Below are 25,931 nucleotides of genomic sequence, written 5' to 3'. Positions count from 1 at the left end.
CACTGGAAGCAGCAAGGCAGAACAGGAAGGGGAAATACAAAAGGTGGGCCCTGCAACTCAATTGGGCTGGAGCCACCACAGGAGATGGATGCATCCTACCTGCTGCTGAAGCCCACAGAGGAGCTTCCAGGGCTCCCAGGACTGCTGGCCGACCAAGACACTGAGGAGTTGTCAGAGCTGCTGCCTGAAGACTGGCTGGATCTCCTTAACTACCGACCAACTGAGGAGCTGCTGGGGCTGCCACCTGTGGACTGGCCAAAGCTCCCCAAGACAACAGACGCAAGTACACCCAAGGGGGAAGAGTAGGAAGCACCCCTGGGAAACCAGGCAACAGTCTGATTGACCGCTAGCCTGATACAAGGTCAACATGTTGCAGGCGAATCCCTGCTCACCCAGTGGTGGACCACTCCACCACTGTTAGGGCCCTGGGTTGTGATGCAGCGGATTTGGGCAGGCTCTGGGGGCAGCAGTACTCCTGCTCCTTAGGCCAGAAACCTTCGCTCCCCAGGCACCCTGACCTGAGCCTCTAGACTACTGGTGCTAACTCTTACCTGGGGCTTCTAAACTGCTTAGCCACTCTGCCCTGATTGCAGGTCAGTCTCTACTCATTACTTTGCTGCCCCACCCTGACTGGGCCTGAGGCTCATAGACTGCTCAATTGCTCTGCCCTGATTGCAGGCCAGAGCCTACTAATTGTCTGCTGCCCCGCCCTGAGGGCCTGGGACTCAGACTGCCTTACTGTTCTGCCTGACCAGAGGACCAGAGCACTAGGTGTAGCTAATTTCCCACTTTGAGCTCAACTTTACAGGTACACAACAGCAAGGAGGTGTGGCATCCCTTAGACTGACAGGGAGGAACAGCCTATACTGGTCAATGAACTTGAAGAGATGTACTTTTCAAAGGTAGCCTGAACTATAAAGAGAGGGGCAGAGAACCCCCAAGTGATCCTTCACCTAAGGAAATAAGGAAAACCAGCACCTTGGACTCTGTGGGGATTCTGACTAAGAGCTAATCAGCTATTGCTGAAAGATTGTTTAAGATACTTTCCTCACCAAAGACTGCAGCTTGTTAAGTTAGGTCTTAGCCATTAGCATATTTTTACTTTTGTGTAACCCCTTCTATTTTTAATCCTTTGTACTTGAACTCACTTAAAACCTACTCTTCTTAATTAAACAAACTAGTTTTATTTTTTATCTAAACCAACCCAGTGCTTTGATTGAATCGAAATGATTAACTCCAATCAAGATAACAAGATGCTATTTCTGTCTCTTTAAAGGATCAGCACACTTAATATCTTCTGTGAATGTACAGTAAGAGGGGTTGTGCACTGCAGAAAGATCTCAGAGGAACTTGAGGGCTGGAGTTTACCGACTGCTACCTGCTAGGCAAGGTTTGGGCTGGGAGGACCTACATTGCAATTAAAAACCCATGGCTGGCCTGTGTCAGCTGACTCAGGCTAAGGGGCTGTTTAATTGTGGTGTAGACATTGGGCATGGGCTGGAGCCCAGGCTCCAAGACCCCATGAGAGGTCTACACCACAATTAAACAGCCCCTTAGCCTGAGGCCAAGTCAACTGACATCAGCCAGCTGCAGGTTTTTAATTGCAGCGTAGACATACCAGAAGAATCCTAAGAAACCACGTCTCCAAGAATCTCAATCTAGTGCTCCATCCACTGGGCAACATGGCTTCCCCAATATGTAAAAACATCTAACGTTACATTAGAGATAATAATTAAAAACCATTATGTTAAGGGATGTAAATAGTCATGGGCATAAATCAACAGCTAACTGATGGGGTTGAGAAATAAGCATCTTTACATGTTTTGCTCTCCCATCTCCTAATAATTTAAAAATGATAGCTATCATAGTACCATTTTTGTGTTTATATTTTAATTAACTTAGACACATCATCTTAAAGTCACAATTTCTGTCTTAAACTTTTACCTACTGTTTCTGTAACACTTGGGATTACCAAAACAAGAAAGTCCAAGAAAAATACTTTTCTTCATTTATTCAGTTTACTTTTATTCAGTTTACTGTGCATTTGAGATGACTGAAGCTAGAAAGTTTCATCGCTCTCCTACATATTAGAGCTAGGTTTGCTATTCAAAATGCTTATAAAATGAAAATCTTTATTTAGGGAAGCTTATTCCAAAACAACCCAATAATTTAACCTTGGAATCCAAAAACTGCAAAAATAAATAAATTCATCTTTTCAGAAAATTTTAAAATTTTTAAGTTTAATAAAATTTTATCCTACCAATAATGTCTGATTGGGCAACTCTGTTTTCCTCTGATTATTTTACATGTATATGTGTGGATATATTTGTGGGCTTATTTTGTCAGCAGTCTGCAGTGCAAGGAAAAGTGTGTAAAGGGAAAAGTGAAGCAAAGTGGTTTTCCAGCCAAAAGAGCAAAAGACTACACTGATCAGATTTAAACATGGTCATAAAATTGTTCTTAAACCCACAGATATTCATATGCTTCTCTTAGTAAACAGCTACTACAGTTTTACAAAATTCTGCTAATTCACATACAAGTATTAATTCCTTTAGCAACATAATGTAAAGAAAATGTTATATATATATATATATTTGTTTTCCATACATTAATTTAAAATTGCCCTTAAGACACTATACACATGAATCTCCTACCTGGTGGTTGTTGGGGCCAGAAATACTGTTGCCAGTCTTGAAGAACATATGTTAGTCGAATAGCTATGCTTACTGGAGGCAGTGGAGTTAAAGGCCATCCCTAAAAAAATAAATGTAAAGGAACACTACAAATGAATTAAAGTAAATCAGCTAGAGTTACAATAATATTCTTCACTTATTTGAAACTAAAATACTGAGTTTAAAAAAAGAGTGAAGAATGGGTTTTCAACATTATGTGAGATTGTTGTTTCAGCACAATCTCTTCGAAAGTTTCAACCCCAAGCAGGCTATTTATCAGTCCACTTCAGGCACTTGGCTTTAAAAAAAAAAAAAAAAAAAAAAAACTGGCCTAATTTTAACATTTTCCCTGTAATATATAAAAATATATTGTACAGTATAAAAATAGGCCAGATAGTATAAATTTGCAAATAAAAATTGATCAAATTAGGTTACTTTTAAAACATGGGCCAGAACATGTTTCTTGTACTCAGGTCAGCAATCCTACTGACCTCAATGAGACTCTCTGCCTGAATAATGACAGGTTTCAGAGTAGCAGTCGTGTTAGTCTGTATCCGCAAAAAGAAAAGGAATACTTGTGGCACATTAGAGACTAACAAATTTATTTGACCATAAGCTTTAGTGAGCTACAGCTTATGGTCAAATAAATTTGTTCGTCTAAAAGTGCCACAAGTACTCTTTTTACTGCCTGAACAATGTCAAAAGAATATGGTTCTATGACAGCGACACTGACATCAATGATGTGGGTGCACAAATAAGTAGAAAATTATTTCAAATCCACATAAGAATGGGGACTAAACTAGAAGGAGGCTGGTAATAGGATACATTACTCTTAATCTTTTGGCACTAGATCAAATCCAACACACAGATAATGATGAAAATCATTACTGTCTGACTGGTGCTTGATGGCCCATGTGAAATGAACTGGTCTCAGTCCAGTTCCTTGTGAACTGGTGTATCCAAGTGCAAAGAAAGTCTGAAAAGTTTATTAAAGTGTTAAAAGAAGAATAGATATGTCCTCATTCCTACCATAGTCAAAAAGATCTAAGTGATTTCTATCAAGCTTTCAAAGAAAATTTCTAATAGAAACTCACTCATTGTCTCACTATGAGGAGAGCTGGGGGAAAGAAAGGCACTAAAAAAATCCCATCAAGATGTCTCTCTACCTTACTACAGTAATGATGTGACCTTATTCTTGTCATGGTGCTCTTCATCTCTCCTCCTCCCTCCCCCCCCCCCCCCGACCTCCCACGCTCTCCCTCACTAATGGAATGTCAAATTCCATTTCTGTGTGTATATAAAGTCTGCTGCAGTTTCCACGGTAAACATCTGATGAAGTGAGCTGTAGCTCACGAAAGCTCATGCTCAAATAAATTGGTTAGTCTCTAAGGTGCCACAAGTACTCCTTTTCTTTTTGCGAATACAGACTAACACGGCTGTTCCTCTGAAATTTAGAGTAATTTCTTGAAGGCAAGGACCACATATTTGTGAAGTGCTCAGTAAATTTTGAGCGCTCTAAGAAGAAAAAAAAATTTGTGTCACTCACAAGGCCTCAGAATTGGCATAGTATTAGAAAGTAAAGAACTAATGAAAAAATTATTCAAAACAGTACTCACACATTAGCAATTTAGTAGGACTGTTCTTTATTTTTAAAAGAACAATAGAGCTTTTAATTAAACTAAAAGGAAAACAGGCAGACAATGTTAATTAAAGCATAGGCCCTTTTTCTTCCCCTTTAATGATTACATTACCTTAAGTTTTTTTTAAAATAGCTGATTTTAAAAGAGCCTACATTTCACTTGGTTAAACGGCATGATTTCTAGTACAAACATACTCACTATCTTGGATTTGAAGATGTCCAGTAACCCTGATAAATGAGTATATTGATTTGGCACTTTATGAAGATGAACCATTTCGAAGTCAGTTCGAACTCCAGGGCCCTGACATTCTCCAACATACATTCTTCGCCATTTATGATGTATTTGCACAAACAATGGTACCTGACTGCAAAATATTGAAGCAGTAGATTAAAAAATGTTCACTGTTCTAACATCCTCAGAACTATGTAATAGTATGTATTTCAAAGCAATTTCAGACAATTCTACAGAGATCTAAAGAAAACCACCACCATGTACTGGTACTTGGGTTTAAATTAAAAATGGTCAAGTTAAAAATAGGTCATAAAATACAACTTTCATTAACATAGTTAAGTGGAATGTACGTCAAACTGTAGTAAAGTCATCAAATCTGCAATGTCATAAGTAACATTTTACTAAGCACTTTAGAGTCTTAAATTCTGATTTGGGGATTTAATAAAGGGTAAGAATATTTCCAGGAGCTTTAGAAGATTTATGCCATCAGATTTGTGAACAAACTAATTTATAATTTTATAAACTAAATTTTTATTAAATTTATATTAAATACTGAGAAAATTCAGCTTCATTATTTACTTGGATAATAAAGTGGAGAGTATACTTATACAATCTGAAAATGACACAAAGCTGAGATTGGTTGCAAGTAATTTGCAGGACAGGATTAGAATTCAAAATGACCTTGACACATTGGAGAACTGGTCTGACATCAACAAGATTAAATAAAGTACTATGCTTAGGAAGGAAAAATCAAATACAAAAAGGGGAATAACTGCCTAGGCAGTAGTACTACTGAAGAAGATCTGGGAATTATAGTGAATCATAAACAAAGAGCAAACAATATGATGTAGTTACAAAAAGGCTAACATCAATCTAGGCTGTATTAACAGGAGTGCCCTATCAAAGACATAGGACATAACTGTCCCACTGTACTCGGCACTGGTGAGGCCACAGTTGAAAGTGTGTCCAGTTTTGGGTGTCACACATTAAGATGTGGATAAACTGGAGAGAATTTGGAGGATAGCCAGAAAAATAAGAGGTTTAGAAAACCTGACCTATGAGGAAAGGTTATAAAAATAAAAAAAAATTGGTATATTTAGTCATGAGAAAAAGGCAACAGGAGGACGACCTGACAAGAGTCTTCACATATGTTAAAAGGCTGTTAAAAAGAGGACAGTGATCAATTGTTGTCTCTGTGCACTGAACAAAGGACAAGGGCTTAATCTATAGCAAGGGAGATTTAGATTAGATATTAGGAAAAAGCCTTATAAGGATAGCTACGTACTAGAATTGATTACCCAGGGAGGTTCTGGAATCCCTATCATTGGAAGTTTTTAAGAACAGGTTGGACAAACGCTTGTCAGGAATGGTGTAGGTATACCTGGTCCTGCCTCAGCACACACAGCTGGACTAGATGACCTTTCAAGGTCCCTCCCAGCCCTATATTTCTATGAAAATCATGACTTGCAGACCAATTAATTACTCTTATGTTTTTTATATTAAACAAGAAAGCCTACGGAACAGAAGTCATACATATGGTTCAGTGCATTAAAATCTTAGTTATCTTTGAAAGAATCCTGTGCTATTAAGGTTAGGCCAAGTTTCCACTGAGACACAACTTTTTGTTTCTTTCTCTGGCAATATCAGACTGTCTACAGTATATGTTATTACTATCAATTCAATTTTCCTTACTATAAAGCATCTTCCAAATTATAATGAAAGTAATATCTGGATACGTAATCATTTAGCACTTCACTTACCAACCAGTGTTCCCCAATGCAATCGAAATTGAACTCAGAAGAAGGTTACATTTGGATTCACTAAGAACTGCATCATTATTTGCTGCTGGAGCAATAACCACAAATTCCCGTAAGCCATACCTAAAAAAGGTAACCTTTGTAGTAAGTTACATGTGACAAATAATTGCGTATTCTTGAGGCAGTCCTAGGTAGACTAGAGTACAGCTGTCACCAATTTACTTGACAAGTGCACATTGTGGTAGTAATTCAGTGGCAATTAATTAGCACGGATTTAAATATTTAAGAGGCCTGAAAAAAAGCCAAACTATTAAAGTGCATTTTGGATTTTCAGTTCATTTTTCAAATATTTTAAAAGTTACACATTTAAAAACTTCTTTTTATATAACCATTTTTACACTTAGTGTACCACAGCACATTATATGTCATTACTTACATTCTAAATCAGTGGTTCTCAACCTGCGGCCCAATCAGCACAGAGCTACAGCTCATGTGACATCCTCAGGGCCATACAGGTAGTATTGGATGCGGCCCACAATGGTAAATAGGTTGAGAACCACTGCTCTAAATAAAAGATAATTAGACAACTGATAAGTACCCTGCAACATGTGCAGTGATGTACTCCACCCTGAAATTCAGCCAGCAAAAACAAAAAAAAAAAAGAAGACAGCATATATTATTCACTCTGGCAGAGATCGCTATGCTTTTCATTTATTCCTAGTGTCACATATAAAAGCTTGCATAAGGCTATATTACTTTCTTGTGAAGGTAAATAAACACAACATTTATGCAAAGAGCAATTTATTTGACAATAACTTTGTTTTCCACTTCTATTCTTTAAGTGATCTGGAATTAAATAAAGCCATTCTCCTTCTACCCACGTCTGCAGCCAAGACATAATCCTGAGTTTGTAACATCATACTCTGGCCACAAAGAGACTTGTGATAGCACTAGTTCTACTTCACTGCAGAACAGAGTGAAGAAACCAAAAGGAACACAGTGTCTATTTAAATGTAGTACAAACAAAACAAAAAATTATGAATGACAAAAATACATCTTAAAGTTTTATTTTATGTCTTGCTCTGATATGAAAGAAACTAATACTTGGAAGACTTCAGTCTGAAATGTATTTAACCATCTTGAATTTTAGTACACATTCCACTAAGTGTCATTTGAAGATTTTAAACACTGAAAGCGTTTCGCTTTCGTTTTAATTTAAATCATTAGCTAATTTTAAATTAGCTAAATGTTCCAAACACTGAGTGATGCTTATTTTTGTAAGGCTCAAATCTTGACACAATGAACGCTGAACGAATACCCAATCTGATCACTGAAAATCAAATTATTATTAGGGCCCTACCAAATTCACGGTCACGAAAAACACACCACAGACCATGAAATCTGGTCTTGTGTGTGCTTTTTTTTACCCTGATACTATACAGATTTCACAAAGGAGACCAGCATTTCTCAAATTGAGGGGCCTGACCCAAAAGGGAGTTTTGCGGGGGGGGGGGGGGTCACATAGTTATGATGGCGGGGGGGGGGGGGGGGAGTTATGGTCACAGTATTGCCACCCTTACTTCTGCACTGCTTTCAGATCTGCAGCGGTTTAGCCAGAAGCTCAGAAGTCAGCGTCCTGTTAGCAGCAGCACAGAAGTAAGGGTGGCAATACCATACCATGACATCCTTATCTCTGCGCCACTGCTGGCAGCATCTCTACCTTCAGAGCTGGGCCCCCAGTCAGCCGCCGCTGCCGCCGCTCTCCAGCTGCCCAGCTCTGAAGGCAGTGCCACCAGCAGCACAAAGGTAAGGGTAGCAGTACCACAACCCTCCATACAATAACCTTGCAATCCCCCCACCACACACACACACGCGCACACACACACCCCTACCTCCTTTATGGGTCAGGACACCTAAAATTACAATACCATGAAATTTCAGGTTTAATAGCTGAAATCATGAAATTTACTATTTTAAAAATCTTATGACCATGAAATTGACCAAAATGGACCATGAATTTGGTAGGGCCTTAATTATGATATACGTTTAAATGTTACTTGTAATATAGAAGAAAACAGACTAAAGAATGCATACATACCATCTCACAAGACAATGGGCTCTAGGAGGAAAATCATTGTTCATGCACAACAAGTCTTGCATAGATAACGGAAGGGCATCTGTGAAACAATTTGATAAAGTTAAGTGTCGGTATATTTTTACTATGTCAAGCGGAAATCTGTTGTGTGTGTGAAAGTAAAGAGAATTTTCTAACTGAATTTATTCTTTAAAGAAGTCTTTGAGATTCATTATATTAGAACAGAATCTTTGGAACAGAAAACTTTTCTCCAGTAAAATCAATTTTACCTCTATGTTTTTTCACACTACAATTTAGTTCCTAGCATAGTAATAAAAACTTCATATCCCTATTAAGGACCTAGAGCTTGCCTTCCTGTTTTTACTGCTTTCAGATTTTTCCTCCCTCTTTGAGGCCCTATACTGTAACCAACATATTTCTGGGATCCATCACTCACAGCCACAGGACCTCCTGCAGGTAGCTGTCCATGCTACATGATACCTTCATGTAAAAAGAGATATGTGCAAAAAGTCTGTCTATTGCCTTTTGGGTGTTTAATACAATTTGTTCCTTTAAAAAAATCAAAGGAAAGATATACAAGAAGGCAGAACAGTGGAACCTTAAGTTTCTTGAAGTAGGCAATACTTTGGGCCCCATTAATCAATGTATTTTAAATAGACCAGCACTAATCACCACAGAATCTAGGTGGTGTTACCCTGACAATGACCATTAAAAATAATGCTCAATTTAAAAAAAAAATTCAGCTCACTGCATTCAACTCTGCACTGTTACTACTCAATGGTATGTGTTCCTTGGAGCTGTGAGGCAGTTGTCCAAAAAGGCCCATGTTTTTGGAGTTTAATGTACCCACCCTACACATACCATATAATCATTTGAAAGCTTATTTTATGTACATTTAGATGAGGTATAATATGCAGCTGTCAAGTGGTGCCATAAGGCCTGTAGGCAAGGTGAAACAATGGTACCCAAAGTGGAAAAAGTATCTTTTTTTTGCACAGTTCCAAAAACACTGCAATGTGACTATGACAACAGTATTTACTGTTTAAGTTAATTTCAGCACTTTAATGTGGTGTTTATTGGTCAAAGCTACCAAACAACAACGCATTAAAAGATTTGTATTAGATTCGCATAGACAAGTATTTTTTTTCCAAAAATGGTGAAGCTGTTTAGTATATGGCAAATATTAACATTTTGTAATATATTTACATGAAATATTTTCATATCACATTTTTAATTGCTAAAGTATCTCAGAAGTGATAATCGTTTTCTGTATTTTCAATCAAAATTTGCTGACCAGATCAGTCTCACACTGAAGTTTGTGCATCAGCAGATGGCATGCCCATAGTTTGTGCTGTAAAGTGACTAGATATAAATGTAGGTGAATTCCTAAAAGTAAGGCTTTTCCATTTGTAAGCTTTTGTACATACAATGTAGCATCTAGTCTTCCTGGTAGAAGATTGCAAGCAATGTTGTTGTAGCTATGCTGGTCCCAGGATACAAGAGAGATAATGTGAGTGAGACAATATCTTTAATTGGACCAATTCCTGTCGGTGAAAGAAATAAGCTTTTGAGATCCACAGAGCTCATCTTCAGGTCTGAGAAAGGTAATCAGTGTCACAGCTAAATAAATGGAACAAATTGTTAAGCATGAGGAGTTAACATAACACATGGTGAACTTCAAAACAAAATGGGCAATTAACATCTCTGCAGTCATGGGACAAAGGAAAATTAATATGTTACAGACTGTTGTAAGGAGTCAACATTCTGCAAAAGGACTTCAAAAAAAAAAAAAAAAGAGGAACCATCTCCTGCAGTTCATGTACTCCAGAAGGGACCACCTCAAACAAGAAATCACCACATGCTCCCACCCTGGAAGGGGTGGGGGTGGAACTCAAGAAACCTACTTGGCAATCACACAAGAAATCCAAAACAACAAACACGAAAACAAAGAGTGGAATCAACTCCTCCTCCACAAAATACCACTTCTGGGAGAACCCATGACACTAGGACCCACCACATGGACAGTACATGACTCCCCAGTATCATCAGCTTATCAAAACTACTCTCCAAGGGACTGCACTTCTGCCCCATCACCGAACCCGATACCATACTAACATATGAACAACTAGAAGAATTATTTTGCTGACTCTGCCTCAGTGAGTTATTTCACAACAAAGACAACACCAACCACAACTACCATGACCCCACCAACAGTTATAAGAAAAAAAATCTGATTGGATACCCACCAACCCAGGAAACCACATACTTGATCATTACACTGATTGCTTTTGAGGGGGTGGGGGTAGAGGGTGGAGGTAGGGGGGGAAATCACCTGTGAAATCCTTAAGCATTGCATCCACCACAATCCCTTCACTGCCAAAAAGGTCAGCTACACAGTTTTGAAATCCAACCACCCAACAGTGATCAAACCAGCAGACAAAGGGTATACCATCAGAATCCTCAACCATGGTAACTAACCAACAACTCTGACACCACCAACTATAAAGATCTCAAAGAAGATCCCACAACCATATTCACAGCCTTCCCTAAACAACTCCAAACCTCATCCCCCACAAACCCACCTAAGGGACCTCCTACATGCTTCCCAAAATACACAAACCCAGGCAGACCCATCATACCTGGCCACAGAACTCTCACCTAAGGAATATCAGGACTCTCAGAAATCGTCCTCACACCATTCACCACACAAAGGGCAAGTTTCCTCCTGGACACAACCAACTTCCACATCATCAACCACCTCTCTCATAACATCCTTACCAACTCCTTATATACCAGGGGTTCTTAAATTCGGGGTCAGGACCCCTCAGGGGGTCGCAAAGCTATTACATGGGAGTCACAAGCTGTCAGCCTCCACCCCAAGCCTCACTTTGCATCCAGCATTTATAATGGTGTTAAATATATTTAAAAGTGTTTTTAATTTATAAGGGGGAGGGAGGTCACACTCAGAGGTTAGCTATGTGAAAGGGGTCACCAGTACAAAAGTTTGAGAACCACTGCTATACATCACCATCCCTCATCACAAAGACATCACCTACCTACCTCATATGTAGCAAACAATGTACAGTCAGATATCCGATCCAAACACATCAAACTCATCCATTTCATCCTCACATATCCATAAAAAATTTACATTTAAACAAACACACGCTTTTCCAAAACATGGGAACAGCCGTGGGTACTAGGATGGCTGTCCTGTATGCCAACCTCTTCATGCGCCACCTTGAGGAAGAATTTCCACAAAAAAAAAGTGACAAAAGAAATCTTTCCAAAACTCTCTCTTCTGACTTTCAAACAACCCCCCTACTTCACAAAGATCATCATCAGAAGCAAGCTCCCCACAGACCAGGACAAACCAACTCAAAATGGCACCATACCTTGCCAAAACAACATATGCAAAACTTGTAGCCATATCTCCACTGCTACAACAATCAGTACCCCCGCAGCATACCTTTCATGATCCATGGGCCCTAACACTACATATTGTGATGGGGCATTTGATGCACCGGATGAGATCACACCCCAACAACTAGGTGGGTGAAACTAGACTATCACTACACTTTCTAATGAGCTCATACAGAAAAACCGTAAGACAAAAAAACCCTATCACCTGTGGATGAACACTTTTCACAAAATGACAACTTCCATATATGAGCTCTCAGACCTCGTCCTCAAAGGAAACCTACACAACATGTTAAAAAGACAAGCATAGGAGCTTAAATTCATAATTCTGCTAGACACCAAAGATCATGCTCAACAGAGACATTGCTTTTATGTCTCGTTACAACCTGTAACCCACTTGTCTACACTACAAAGTTTTGTCGGAAAAGTTATGCCGCTTTAATTAAAACCGCTGTTGCATCTCCACACTAGATCCTTGTGTCGGGAGTGTGCATCCACACTAACAAGTCTTGTATCGACACAGAGAGCAGTGCACTGTGCATAGCTATCCCACTGTGCAACTGGCTGCAGGGTGCTTTGGTAAGGGTTTGCAATGTCTCATGGGGCAGGTAAGGTGTCACATGATGCAGGTTTGTCAATCCCATCATTCCAGGGGCATCCTAGTAGATTGTCAGATGCTCTTTCAACTGAAGGGGGTGGGGGGGTAGGGGAGACAGCAGGCTGACCGACCTATCCTGAAGCAGGGGGACACCCTCCCCACCACTTCAGCCCCCATCTCTGCTCAGCAGTCTCTCCCAAAGCAGCCCACTCTGCCTGCAGTTCTGTGATTCCCTCCCAGTTCTCCCACAACCGCCTCAGCTGCTGGGAGCAGCACCCTGTCCAGTTCTGTGAGCTCTCTGTTCTGAGGAATGTCAAAGCAGCACAGCAGTCATACACCCAAAAGCAACCCCCACCAGCAGCAGCAGTCTGCCCGCAGCAGCACCACTGTGTTCCTAGTGCAGAGCCGAACAGGAGCATTCCATGTTAATTATTTGCTCTTTGTTCCCCAAAGGGAGAAACACGCTCAGCTGTCAGCTTCCCAGAGCTTTGAAAGGGGAGGGGCGTATGCCTGCAGGGCAGCAGAAATCAAAACAGTGAGTAGAGTAGTCACCACAGGTATTGTGGGATACAGGTGGAAGCCAGCTTTGTCGACAAAACAAACAGCAGTGTCTACACTGATGCTCTAACACTTGAATTTTGCAGCAAAAAGCTTTATGCTTCTTTTTGAAGTGGTTTTGTTTTGTTGACGAAACAGCAGAGTTTTGCCACCAAAAGTAGCTTTGTAGTATGTACACCTCCCGTTTTGTCAGCAGAAGGCAGCTTTTGCCGACAAAACGTTGTAGTGTAGAAAAGGCCTTATTCTTCTTTGTCCTATGACTGCAGAGGTGTTAATTGCCCACTTCATTTTGAATGGTTTCTTGCAACATGTGTTAACTCCTTATGCTAAACAATCTGTTGTATTTAGCTGTGACACTCTGTTTACCTTTCTCAGACCAGAAGAAGGGCTCTGTGGAGCTCAAAATCTTGTCACTTTTACCAACAGAAGTTGGTCAAGAAATAACTTCATCCACTTTGCCTCTCTGGTAGAATGTTTTCATGTATAGTTGTCTATGCACGCAGTACCAGCATCTGAAATATTCTAGAAAGTAGTTTTTCAATTCAGAATTTATACACAGGCCAGTATTAGTGTTAGAGGTGACAATACACAGCTTCATATTGTGAATATGCAAATACTGTGAGAGAAAGACGTGACCTAACAAGAAGTGGTGAAGACGAAGTCCACAAACAAGTCCTTGCCTCATGCTCTTCATCCCTTTTCAGTGCAGTTACTGCTCTTGACAACTATGTCATCAGCACTAAGACAATCCCATTTACCCTGAATCATATCCACGGGCACTTATCAACATATCCACTGGACTGCATGTAACATCAGATGTACCAGTCTCCACTGAAAATAGTAGATGTTGGTGAAGAACAAATGGAAAGATTTTTGAGAGGTGTACTTGATTCTAATGGGACACATAGCTTCTTCAGCCCCACCAAGAAATCTGGCATCAAAACATTTGCCGACATGGCCAAAACGAACAAATATCTGGCAAGGGATGGACAATCAGAGCAGCTACAAGTCCAGAAACTGGCTTCCACAGAGCCCCTGTCCTTAACAAGATGCAGAGATGATGTTCTTACGTCACCCAACAGGACCTGGGCCTATGTCCCTCTTCCATGCTGATGGAACAATGAGAAGAACAGACAAAGCTGAATTAGGGCATCATCTGGAAGCTCTAGCTGAAAGGATTCATGACCTAAGAGCATGTGTCAAGGTTCCTTCTCCACTCTGAACTCTAGGGTAAAGATGTGGGGACCTGCATGAAAGACCCTCCCCAAGCTTATTCTTACCATCTTAGGTTAAAAACTTCCTCAAGGTACAAACTTTTCCTTGTCCTTGAACCCTATGCTGCCACCACCAAGCGTGTTAAACAAAGAACAGGGGAAGAGCCCACTTGGAGACATCTTCCCCCACAAATATCCCCCCAAGCCCTACACCCCCCTTCTTGGGGAAGGCTTGATAAAAATAGTCACCAATTTGCATAGGTGAACACAGACCCAAACCCTTGGATCTTAAGGGCAATGAAAAAGCAATCAGGGTCTTAAAAGAAGAATTTTAATTAAAGTAAAAGAATCAACTCTGTAAAATCAGGATGGTAAATAACCTTACAGGGTAATCAGATTCAAAACAAAGAATCCCTCTAGGCAAAACCTTAAGTTACAAAAAGACACAAAAAAGGAATATACATTCCATTCAGCCCAGCTTATTTACCAGCCATTTAAACAAAAGGAAATCTAACACATTTCTAGCTAGATTACTTACTAACTTAACAGAAGTTCTGAAGAGCATTCCTGACCTGATCCCAGCAAAAGAATCACACAGACAGACAGACCATTTGTTTCCCCCACCCCCCCTCCAGCTTTGAAAGTATCTTGTCTCCTCATTGGTCATTTTGATCAGGTGCCAGCAAGGTTATCTTAGCTTCTTAATCCTTTAGAGGTGAAGGGATTTTGCCTCTGGCCAGGAGGGATTTTATAGTTCTGTATACAGAAAAGTGGTTACACTTCCCTTTATATTTATGACAGCATGCGACAAAGAAACCATCATGTATATCAGAGATACTATGGCTGTCTTACAAATGATGTCTGGAGACAAATTCCACACATTTGATTAATTGGTTGCTGAGTTCATGAGGCAGGCCCTAAAGGGATTTGACAAAGCTAATTCTGTAATCAAAGTTTCTGACATATATGACAACAGTAGCTCTGTGAAAACTGCAGAGAAACAGCACCAGACAGGATCTAAGATTGGATGCAAGAAATACCAAATGATTGGTGGACGTCTTATGCCTCAATGGAAAAGTTTCTAAATGTGGTATCCAATAAGCAGTCACTTTTACAATTCCTCTGAATATATGGGTCAAAATGAACCCGAGAGTGTAGGGGCACACCCAACACAAACACTCCTCCTTGCTGGAGGCTTTTCCAATGATGAAGCAGCAAAGTCATCACCAATCGAAATGCTGAGGAAGCCCAAGGACTCGTATAGTACTCAAAAGGAAACAGATACAAGGATGCTTCTGCATGCGAAATGTGCCAACATGGCTTCTGAGTTTTGTGATCTTAAAAGAACCACAGTAAATAGGTCACCTGATACAGATGTTTTGGTCCTTGCTCTTCGCTACTTTCATAAAATTGAACACATTTAACGTATGGACTGGAATTAGGCACCATGCTTCATACCTGTACATGCAATTTGTGACACACTCCTGACTTTTGCAGCATACTTTGTGCTGTACACGCATTAACAGGATATGACACTATCATCCCTACTTGGTACAAGGGGAAAAAAGCATTTGTGTTTAGAGCTGTCAAAACAAAGGGAGCTTATCACTTCAGAGACCTTGACAAATTTGCAGAGTGTGATGGCCAAGCCACAATTTCTGCAGCAAAGAAGGTGGCAGCAGAGCTGTATGACGACAGCGAGAAAGAAGAGGAGATCCACAGAGACCTGAATTGCTTGCACTTCAATCTAGCCATCAAAAGTCATTGGCCAAACTCTCACCATGTGAGGATAGCTTTGAAGAGCATGTCAAAAAAGCACCTTGGCAAACAAAGATTTGGATGTCTTCATACACAGGTAAAACAGATATTGGAATACCATTGCAACATGGATGGAAAAATGGGGGTGATGAACTACTTCCTGTATTCTTCAAGGACCCAACAGCATCTGAGCTTCTACAAGACCTTATTTGTGCCTGTACCAGTAGCGGTCACTGCACAATCAACTGTGTCAGTAGTCAAAACAATCTTCCCTGCAGAGAACTGTGTACATGCCAAGACAATTAAGAATTTGGTAACCCATGCACCCTCAACAGAGATCATAATGATGAACAAGATGGTGATAACGTTGACTAGAAATGTCACCACTGCTATCACGTTTCAATATCTGTACAAAATTATTATTAGATTATTACCCTTTAGATTGTCATTGTGATGCTTTAAGGTCACAGAGAAATCCAACTTTATGTTTTGAAATAGTAAGAGAGGGTCATTAAACTAACAGAAACTAATGCAAATATTTCAAAGTGATCATTTTAACGTGTTGATGGTGTTACTGTTTATCCCCGTTTGTACTGTAATGGCATCACTCAACAGCTCCATCATACCTCATCTCAACCTTCACAGCTGTCAGTCTAGCGCATTCATTAGCACTAATGTAACTTTAAATTAAAAAGGACTTTCTTCTACTGAGAAGGCATAGCTACCAAATATTTTGGAAAAAAAATATTTCTTGCCTTAATCTGTAACAGTTTTGAAACACATCATTAAGGAAATCACCATAATAGTAGATGCTCCTGCTATGGCCATTTCTAATCATTAGTCAAGATATATCAGAAAGAGAGCTAGAACAGGGACCGTCCATGCAAGGACATTGACAATCAAATAATGCAAACATATACTGGCTATCATTTGCATGTCTGAAAAAGAAGAGAAGTCTTCAGGGGCTTTGAGATGTTAATATAATGAGACTGAAAATTTACTTGTTCTTGACAGTTTCAAATTCTGAGGCATGTATTTTACAGTTGGTGGGTAAATGGGGAGGAGCTAAATTTACTGTACTTTGATTTTAAGGTTTACATAGGGATGAGAAACCTTTAGAGGACAGTGTAGTTGGAAACTGCAATTACACACATTCACGTCCTTTTCATAATGAAATAATTAAACCATGTAGGTTTGTCAGCTTTAATTCTGCTTCAGCATTTGTTAACGTGTCAAAGAGTAAATGTTATAGTGAACAAAGCATACCATTATAAAGCTTTGGTATGTTTGTTAGGCTACAATATATTCTTTCATCACTACCACAATGTTTCACTAACGCAAAATGCTAACATTCAGTATTTACATTAGATTTAAAAAGACCCAACTGGACATAAGATTCAGGTTTCCTCCCAGAGATATTAAGAAGAGAGTGATCAACACTGTTCCGAACATCCACAAGTTTTATTAAAACTGTAACACTTGCTATTTTTGCCTTTTATACCAAGATAACAGCCAGACAGCTGAATTTTAAGGACCTTTAATTTTATAACCTAACAACTCAAGTTCTTTGGGGAGAACGAACTAACAATACTACATGGAAACTATAGTTTGCAAAATACTTGAACAAACAGACATGCACCTTGTGGTTTGAGAGCATAATCTGCAGACCTCTGACCTTTCTAGACAAGTCAAATTAATGTGCTGCAAATTTCATACTACATTATCATGATACAGTGAAGAGTAATTTCTGAATGCCATCTACCCTATACCTATACCAATTAAAAGAACAATCATTTACCTTCTACCAACTCCTCTTTCCCATCTTTGTCACTGGCTTCTTGCACAAGATAATGATGAGTAATGGAGAATCTGAAGTCAGCAAATGAAATTTCATCTGATTTCTCCTCCCATATTCCAGTGGTGTATACACCCTGTATATTGAAAAGGGATACGATATTATTCGGTCATGAAGATTTAGGTTAACCTTCAACAACAATGTTCCCATTTTTTACATCCATGTGTGGAATGAATTTTATGTGCATCAATATGGAGGTGATGTGGGGTGGGGCTGAGGGGTTCGGCGTGTGGGAGGAGGCCCAAGGCTTGAGCAGAGGGTTGGAGTGTGGGGGGAGTGAGGGCTCTGGCTGCAGGTGCGGGCTCCGGGGTGGGGCTAGGGAGGAGGGACTTGGAGTGTGGGAGGGGACTCAGGGACGGGGCAGAGGGTTGAGGTGTGGGGGGTTAGGGTTCTGGCTGGGGATGCAGGCTCTGGGGTGGGGCTGGGGATGAGAGGTTTGGAGTGCAGGAGGAAGCCCAGGGCTGAGGCAGAGGGTTGGGGTGTGTGGGGGAGTAAGGGCTCTGGACGGGGCTGCGGGCTCTGGAATGAGGCCAGGAATGCAGGGTTTGTGGTGTAGGAGCAGGATTTTATAATTGTACTATAAGAATAGAGGTACTAATGTATGTCTTGATTTCATTTTACCAGCCACCCTTTTTGAATAGCAGAAAGGAATGACCCTCTGGGACATTGGTAGGAATGCATCTGACAGACTGCCAGTGTCTGTACTGATGTTAAGGCTGGGACAGACCAGAACAGTCCTTATGACTGATTATGGTCACCCTTTTGTTTTAGGATAAGATATAATGTCTACTATGGTTTCCTATATGTATTACAAATTAGGCACTCTAGTTAAATATACATTTCTTTGTTTTAAGGTTTAGTAAGTAAATGACAGGATTTTGTATTGTGTCTATAATAAACAGGTTAGAGAAATGTTGAGGGCCTGAAGCCCCAATGTGAACTGTTTTAGTTATAAGATTTAGCAAGACTTAATTTACAGTGTATTCTGTATACCTTTGAAGGTTTCTGTGAGAGACTTTTTGTGTAAATGAGGAATGCATGCATCAGGAAAAGATAAGATGTGAAAGCCATCACAAATGTCCAGATGGTCAAGAAAAAGTGAGAGACTTGGAAATACCAGGAGACCATCAGAAAATATCCATTGTATCTGAGGCTAAACATGTTAGCAGCACTGACAACCTCAGAGGTGAGGCAGGCACCCCCGAAGACAAGACAACAAATAGGAGATAACGATGGGAAGCCCGACAATAACCATCAAATGATAACAGCAGAAAACCCCAAGATTAACACCACTTAAGGACTAATGATTACAGGCTGACATTGCAAAATGCATGGACTCAAATGGGAATTTACAACGATAAAGATGGGGTGTTTTGCCAGGGAACTCTGGGTTCAGTCCTGCAGAGCATCGGATCACGACCGACAGAGCCTAGCTCCTCACTTGTACTCCATCTAACTGGCTATTAGATTGACTTGAGCTACTACAGACTGGTAACTATAAAGACCATATGCAGGACTTGTGTGCATGTGTTTGTGTGACTGAAAAGCATATGCTAACTGTTGTATTTTCAATAAATATGGCATATTTGCCTTCTCTCTTATAAAAGACCCTGTGTGCTTTGTATAGCATAACAGGGGCGCAGGCTGCCCCGGGACTGCGGCAGGAAAAGAGGACTCCCTCCAGCCCTCTCCCCAGCCACAGCCACTCCAGGGCTGGGGGAAAGGCACCTATACCAGCCTGTGCAGCCCTTGATTGCCTGATGCGTGGCCACACAGCTTAGAGGGCATTTAGATCAGCAATAAAGTATATTGCAAGTATTACCTACAGAATTAATCTTTCTGGTGTGGACAATACGTATTTTACATAGATTAATAAAAAAGGAGTCCCAAAACGCTTTACAAAGTTAAAATATTAAAACAAATCTTCCTATGATCAAGCATGTTCATTTCAAAGGTCTGGTTATTCTAAATAAACAGCCTATAGAATTATCTTGCAATTCAAAGGCATTTGTATACCTCTCCAACAAAATCACAGATTTCAGTGTTCACCAGTGCTGTGCTGAAAGACAAAACAGCTCCTTTAGGAGATTATGTCTACTGTATACTGCTTGGTTCCAATATTTGGTGTGAAATACTTTTCTGTTTCTAATATTCATCTTGAATCTGACCTCAGTAATTACACAATTCTATTCTTCAGAGAACTGTAAATAGTTCTGTGTATTAAAAACAAACATCAATCAAGTTTCAGATGAAGAAACAGTAGTCAGACCATTGTTTAAAATATATCTGCATAACGCTGACTGTAAATATCACTAAGTAACATTGCATATGTATGATTAACAACAATTCTACTTTTCTATATAGTAATGCTTAAACAAAGTTATTTAGAGGATTCCTTGATTTGCACCATCCTCTTACTTGTTATAGGGCTCCTATCACTAGATTATTGGACTACACAACTCAAGAGACAAGTTCAACCTTAACGTGTAGGAATATATTAATAGTTAAGATTGAAAGTATTTGATTAGATAACCAAGTTTTAACCCTGAAAACAGCGTCCTGAACACCAAATTTAGTTTCATAAAACTCCCTTTGAAAAATGTAGCTGCCAGCCCACTCAGTACAGAAGAATTTCTCTGCATTGCTGTGCAAGATATCTGGGTAGTTTCCTCTCTGGTGTACTAAGCTCAGAGAAGGAAGTCTGCAAAGACTATGGCAATGTCTACACTACAGCCTGTGTCGGCATAACTTATGTTGCTCAGGGGTGTGAATAAACCACCCATCTGAGCAACACAAGTTACACCAATATAAGCACTCATGTGCACAGCGCTATGTTGGCAGGAGAGCTTCCCTTACTGACATAGCTTCTGCCATTCACCTAGGTTGTTTTATTATGCCAATGGGAGAGCTCTCAGCTGTGCCGCTATTTTTGTAGACATACCCTAAGTATTTTTTAGACTTTGAGGGAGTGGAGTGCCTGAGCCACAACTGCATCCTCTGTAATGAAATACGGACAAATATTGACTAGCTCTAAGGAGTCATGTGAGACTTTTATCCGTGCATCATAAAGGTTAAGTGCCATGGAGTGAAGGGAAAACAGAGATCCTTGAGAACTCAAATGGGAACCTGGACAATGCCTTTCCCACTCTGAATCCAGGAACAAGAACACTGGAGCACACAAAGGTCTACTCATTACCAACCTAACATATATAACAATATAACAATATCTCCATAACTTTACAATTAATTTTGACCACACAGATTCATTTCTTCAAGTAAAATTCCCACTGAAAACTGTTCTTGCTGTAAGTAACCTCAAAGTTTAGTCCGCCAAATACAAGGAAATTTGAAGTGTAAATACGAATGCACACTATATATTACATGCCATCTCCAATTATGAAACAGAAATTCAGAAGCAATTAAACTGACCTTTTCTAGAGGCTTGCCTGAAGAAATCCCAATAAGTTTCCAGTCATTCAAAACTTCTTCAACTTTTGAAATAAATCTAGCGGGGAGAAAAATTATTAGTATTTCCTAAACGGAGTTTACATTAGAATTTATTTTGCAAAAAGTGACAGTACAATACAGTGAAATTCCTGAAAAATGAGCACTGTACAACTCATTACAAGGGGAAAAAATGGTTCTCTTTTTTCTCTATTTCATTTATACTAAGCCTTACTCTCACAGAGTGCCTGATTGTGAGCCTCTTGTTTACACTGGTGAACTACTCACATGCATAGTTCCACTCAGTATTTCTATTTCAGGGGAAATTACACTTCATTCAGATTTTCATTTCACTGACCACCACAGTAAAATAAAGGGGCTCACAATCTGATCTACAGGATATAGGCACAAACATTCCATTGAGCAGAGAGGCAAAGATGTACCTACAGATACCCAAATAGTATTGTAAATTTTAAGTAATTTGTAAACAGAATGATTTTGTCTCTCTTAGTGACCAGCTCAGGAATTATACACTTGGAAAGTTAATTTTAAAATAACCTACTTACTGTACAGTACAGTGCTGCTTACATCATCCAGTATCTGAACAAAAAGGGGAAGCATGGAACAGAGAATGATGGCTAGAGTCTGAGCAGGAAATCTCTCTCTCTCTCAAGTATTTCAAAGTTGTAATTAACAAATAATATACACAACACACCATACAGATATAAAGCTGTAATTTTAGTTTATGATTCTGGTGACAGCGATAAACCCCGCAAAAGTTATTCTTAGTTTAGAAAGTCTACTGAGCTTTCTGGATGAGTTTTAGTAGAAACTGAATTCATACTTTGTAACTCACAGCAAGCTAACAAACACTTTCCCCAGTTGATTTCATTCTGCTCAGAAATATCAGAAATCCAAATGACCAAGCCAACAAATGCAAGAGTCAATAAATCAACACTAGCTGCAAACAGTGATGTTCTCAGTCTCCAACAGCTGAAAATGCATACTTAAACTAATTATTAAAAATAATGGGAAGAGATTCTGGTATGTACTTTTTTTCCCTGGCAGACTTCATTCTTTGAAACCTTAGTGTAATCACCAGAAGCCCTCCAAATATTTTGAATCAATTAGAAATATTCACTTTAAACAAACAAAATTCCATACCATGGATTATTCAAATAGGAACCCAAATTTAGATTTTAACACATAAGCAGACTATAAAACTTTGAAAGAGGACTAAGCTTCTATCATGAAAACTAGAGATGGAAGAGGCCTATAAAATCATGTAGATAATGTAAGATTGTTCTTTATAATCTATTTTCTGGTACTTTACATTAATATGTTCACTTTAAGGGAGTTCACTCACACACAAACTTGGTGATGGGTCAATCCAACTTCTATTGATTTAACTGGGAATGGGATTAGGCCTCATGTATGTTTTATTAACATTTCAATATTCCAACTCAGAATTATTCTTATGGTTGGGACAGCACCTTCTCACTATCCAATCAACCTTAATTACAAAATGTCAATTTTCTTCTGTGCTCATTCCATTTGCATACAAACAAACCAGCACTTCAATCAACTTCCCAGTTTGTGTCATTTGCAGAAATCCATTCTGTACACTGTCCAGATTACTATTCTAAATAAGCAAACAACAAAAGATGACTAAATTTCTAACACTCCAAAACAAGATAAATTGTTCCCTGTCAAATATTTACCCAGGCAAAACTGATAATGGTATTTAACCACACAAGCACATCTCTCTGCACTGAACTGAACACAGGAAATACCATAGTGCACATTAAACACTGACATCGTGTTTGCAATGGAGTAATATCGCAAAAATGCAGTTCCTGCTCTGAAGAACTGTCTTTACGTTAGCTTTTCTGAAAGACACCCTACTGTTGGTTCTCCTTCAGCGGTGACAGCAGTTGAGAGAAGCATGGAGGGAGAAGGCTCCAGGAAGCCACTGGCTATTTTACCACGGGATCATTTAGACCTGATTCGGTCAGACCTACGCAACAGGACGGTTAAAATGCTGCCAGCTTCCTGCGCCAGCACACCCACAAGTAGATCCATTCCGGGGTTAACAACAGGAGTGGGAAACTGGTCCCAAAAACGCTAAGGCGTGTGGGGCCGCACCACAGGAGTCACGACGCCGGGGCCTCAGGGGAAGGAGCGGGACTCGGGAGGCCATACTGCCTTTCCCAGGGGTTCCTGAGGGCAGGCAACAGCTTGCCGGGGCGGGGGAGGACGCCGCCGCGCTGTGCAATCATCCCACCGGGGGTTACACTGGGTACCGCTCCGAGGGCCCCTTCCCCTAACCGTGCAAAGCCGGGCAGGGGCGCTAACCGCAAGGAAGGGCGGGGGGCAGGACGCGCAGCCGGGGAAGGGGTGAGAGATGCGGAGCCCGGAGCGGCGGTCTCGTACCTTTCCCACTCGGAGGCGGTGGTGAAGTCCGTGATCTCAAACACCTCGGACTCGGGCTGCGGAGAGAGAGGGGGAAAGGCGGTGAGTGCGGGCGGGCTACAAGGAATCGGCGGGGGACCGGGCCGGGAGACTCACCTCGCTGTCCGCCGCCATCTTGTGCAGCCACCGGGCAGTAGCGCGCATAGGATCACGGGAGGAGGGCGAGGGCAGGAGCAGGACGGCGGGGAGGGGCAGCGAGAGAGCCCTTGGAAATGCCCCCAGCTTTGGGGCTCGCACACAGAGCTACCCGCTGCTCTCAGCCCAGTCCGATGCCTCCCTTCCCCGCTCCGAGACCACCCTCTCCTTACACCCCTGCTGAGGGACAGCCCTATTCCTACACAGACCCCCCCCCGCAACACACACATCCCTCCTGAGAGACGGCCCTGCCCCTCCGCTCCGTCCCTCCCCACACACCCCTCCTGAGGGACAGCCCTATTCCTACACAGAACCCCCCCCCGCAACACACACATCCCTCCTGAGAGACGGCCCTGCCCCTCCGCTCCGTCCCTCCCCACACACCCCTCCTCAGAGACAGCCCTATTCCTACACACACATCCCTCCTGAGAGACAGCCTTGCTCCTCTGCTCCGTCCCTCCCCACACACCCCTCCTGAGGGACAGCCCTATTCCTACACAGACACCCCCCCCGCAACACACACATCCTTCCTGAGAGACAGCCCTGCCCCTCCGCTCCGTCCCTCCCCACACACCCCTCCTCAGAGACAGCCCTATTCCTACACACACATCCCTCCTGAGAGACAGCCTTGCTCCTCTGCTCCGTCCCTCCCCACACACCCCTCCTGAGGGACAGCCCTATTCCTACACAGACCCCCCCCCGCAACACACACATCCTTCCTGAGAGACAGCCCTGCCCCTCCGCTCCGTCCCTCCCCACACACCCCTCCTGAGGGACAGCCCTATTCCTACACACACATCCCTCCTGAGAGACAGCCCTGCCCCTCCGCTCCGTCCCTCCCCACACACCCCTCCTGAGGGACAGCCCTATTCCTACACAGACCCCCCCCCCGCAACACACACATCCCTCCTGAGAGACGGCCCTGCCCCTCCGCTCCGTCCCTCCCCACACACCCCTCCTGAGGGACAGCCCTATTCCTACACACACATCCCTCCTGAGAGACAGCCTTGCTCCTCTGCTCCGTCCCTCCCCACACACCCCTCCTGAGGGACAGCCCTATTCCTACACAGACCCCCCCCCCCCCCCCGCAACACACACATCCTTCCTGAGAGACAGCCCTGCCCCTCCGCTCCGTCCCTCCCCACACACCCCTCCTGAGGGACAGCCCTATTCCTACACACACATCCCTCCTGAGAGACAGCCCTGCCCCTCCGCTCCGTCCCTCCCCCCTCCTCAGAGACAGCCCTATTCCTGCACCCAGGGCAGCGGCACAGAGAGGTGGACGCCAGCTTGGATTCTCTGCAGGAGCTGTCCCACAGGGCATTAAAAGAGGAGATCATGTCCACCTGGCTCTTGGTATAGAAGCCACCTGAGGTCCGACTCGTTGCTGTGCTGCCTAAGGAGGAACTGTCATGCCAGGAATCTGGCAGCAGTGCCATGGGGGGAGAAAGGGCCAGGGAGTGAGATGCTAATTGTCACTGAGTGCATCTACAAGCAACTTAGCAGCAGGCTGAGACTCCAACTTACAATTCTCCAGACAAAATGCCCAGTGGACAGTTGCCTTGGCAACAGCCTGTAAACTAAACAGCCTGCTTGTAGCAGTGGCTGCCTGAAGGATTTTATTCTAGAAGAATTTGCTTTAATAATGGGAACACAGTTGGCTACGCAATCTGAAGCTTACCCAGAAAATAAAATCAAAGTACACAGAATCACTGTGTGAATTAGCTGATATCCAGTAAAGAGGGACAGCTGTGACCTAAAAAATTATATTTAGCTGCTCTTCGGATTGGTGTCTCTGTTTCAAAACTTGCTCTTTGATACAAGCTCTAGGTAAGCTCAGTGTTTCAGCATATTTTACAGAACCTATTCTTTTCAGTTATTATTTATGGAGCTCCACAATTATGCATGGTAATTTACAATAAAGTAAAAAGACAAAATCTTGAGGAGATCACCATCTAGTTATAATCTTACAAACCAGTTTAATGGAATGCATATGCTAATGTACACCAAGAGAAAGTGTTGTGCAGTGATTAGCATAGAGGATTGGGAATCAAGAGTCTTGACTTTTATCCCAGTCTTTGC

At 41.5% G+C, this 25,931-nt stretch overlaps 2 protein-coding genes across 9 annotated transcripts in view; one reads left to right on the top strand and one right to left on the bottom strand.

The window, feature by feature from the left end:
* Nucleotides 1-23,992, bottom strand: part of RAB3GAP1 (RAB3 GTPase activating protein catalytic subunit 1) — a 49,735-nt gene extending 25,743 nt beyond the window's left edge. For 4 of the 8 annotated variants that reach the window (XR_012154220.1, XM_073305326.1, XM_073305327.1 and 1 more), the window contains exons 1-8: nt 23,811-23,992; nt 23,676-23,731; nt 21,228-21,303; nt 17,742-17,874; nt 8,399-8,477; nt 6,304-6,423; nt 4,511-4,676; nt 2,655-2,754 (exon numbers count right to left, since the gene is read on the bottom strand). Coding sequence is in view for 7 of the 8 variants with exons in the window: in XM_073305326.1 (XP_073161427.1) it covers nt 2,655-2,754; nt 4,511-4,676; nt 6,304-6,423; nt 8,399-8,477; nt 17,742-17,874; nt 21,228-21,303; nt 23,676-23,731; nt 23,811-23,858 (778 nt within the window). In the remaining variant the exon portion in view is untranslated. Of the gene's footprint in view, nt 1-2,654; nt 2,755-4,510; nt 4,677-6,303; nt 6,424-8,398; nt 8,478-17,741; nt 17,875-19,814; nt 19,858-21,227; nt 21,304-21,808; nt 21,843-23,675 lie in introns of all 8 variants that reach the window. The other 4 variants (XM_073305331.1, XM_073305329.1, XM_073305330.1 and 1 more) reach the window with 4 other exon arrangements.
* Nucleotides 23,993-25,019: 1,027 nt separating this feature from the next.
* The window catches only part of MAP3K19 (mitogen-activated protein kinase kinase kinase 19), a 29,656-nt gene continuing 28,744 nt past the window's right edge, over nt 25,020-25,931 (top strand). Inside the window, exon 1 of the mRNA XM_073305319.1 lies at nt 25,020-25,679. The gene's annotated coding sequence lies outside the window, so the exon portion shown is untranslated. The remainder of the gene's footprint in view (nt 25,680-25,931) is intronic.

The sequence above is a fragment of the Lepidochelys kempii genome, chromosome 11, assembly GCF_965140265.1.
Source record: "Lepidochelys kempii isolate rLepKem1 chromosome 11, rLepKem1.hap2, whole genome shotgun sequence".
Taxonomy (NCBI): Eukaryota; Metazoa; Chordata; order Testudines; family Cheloniidae; genus Lepidochelys; species Lepidochelys kempii.
Note: the sequence above shows the minus strand (reverse complement) of the source record. Positions and strands in the feature narration are given on the sequence as shown.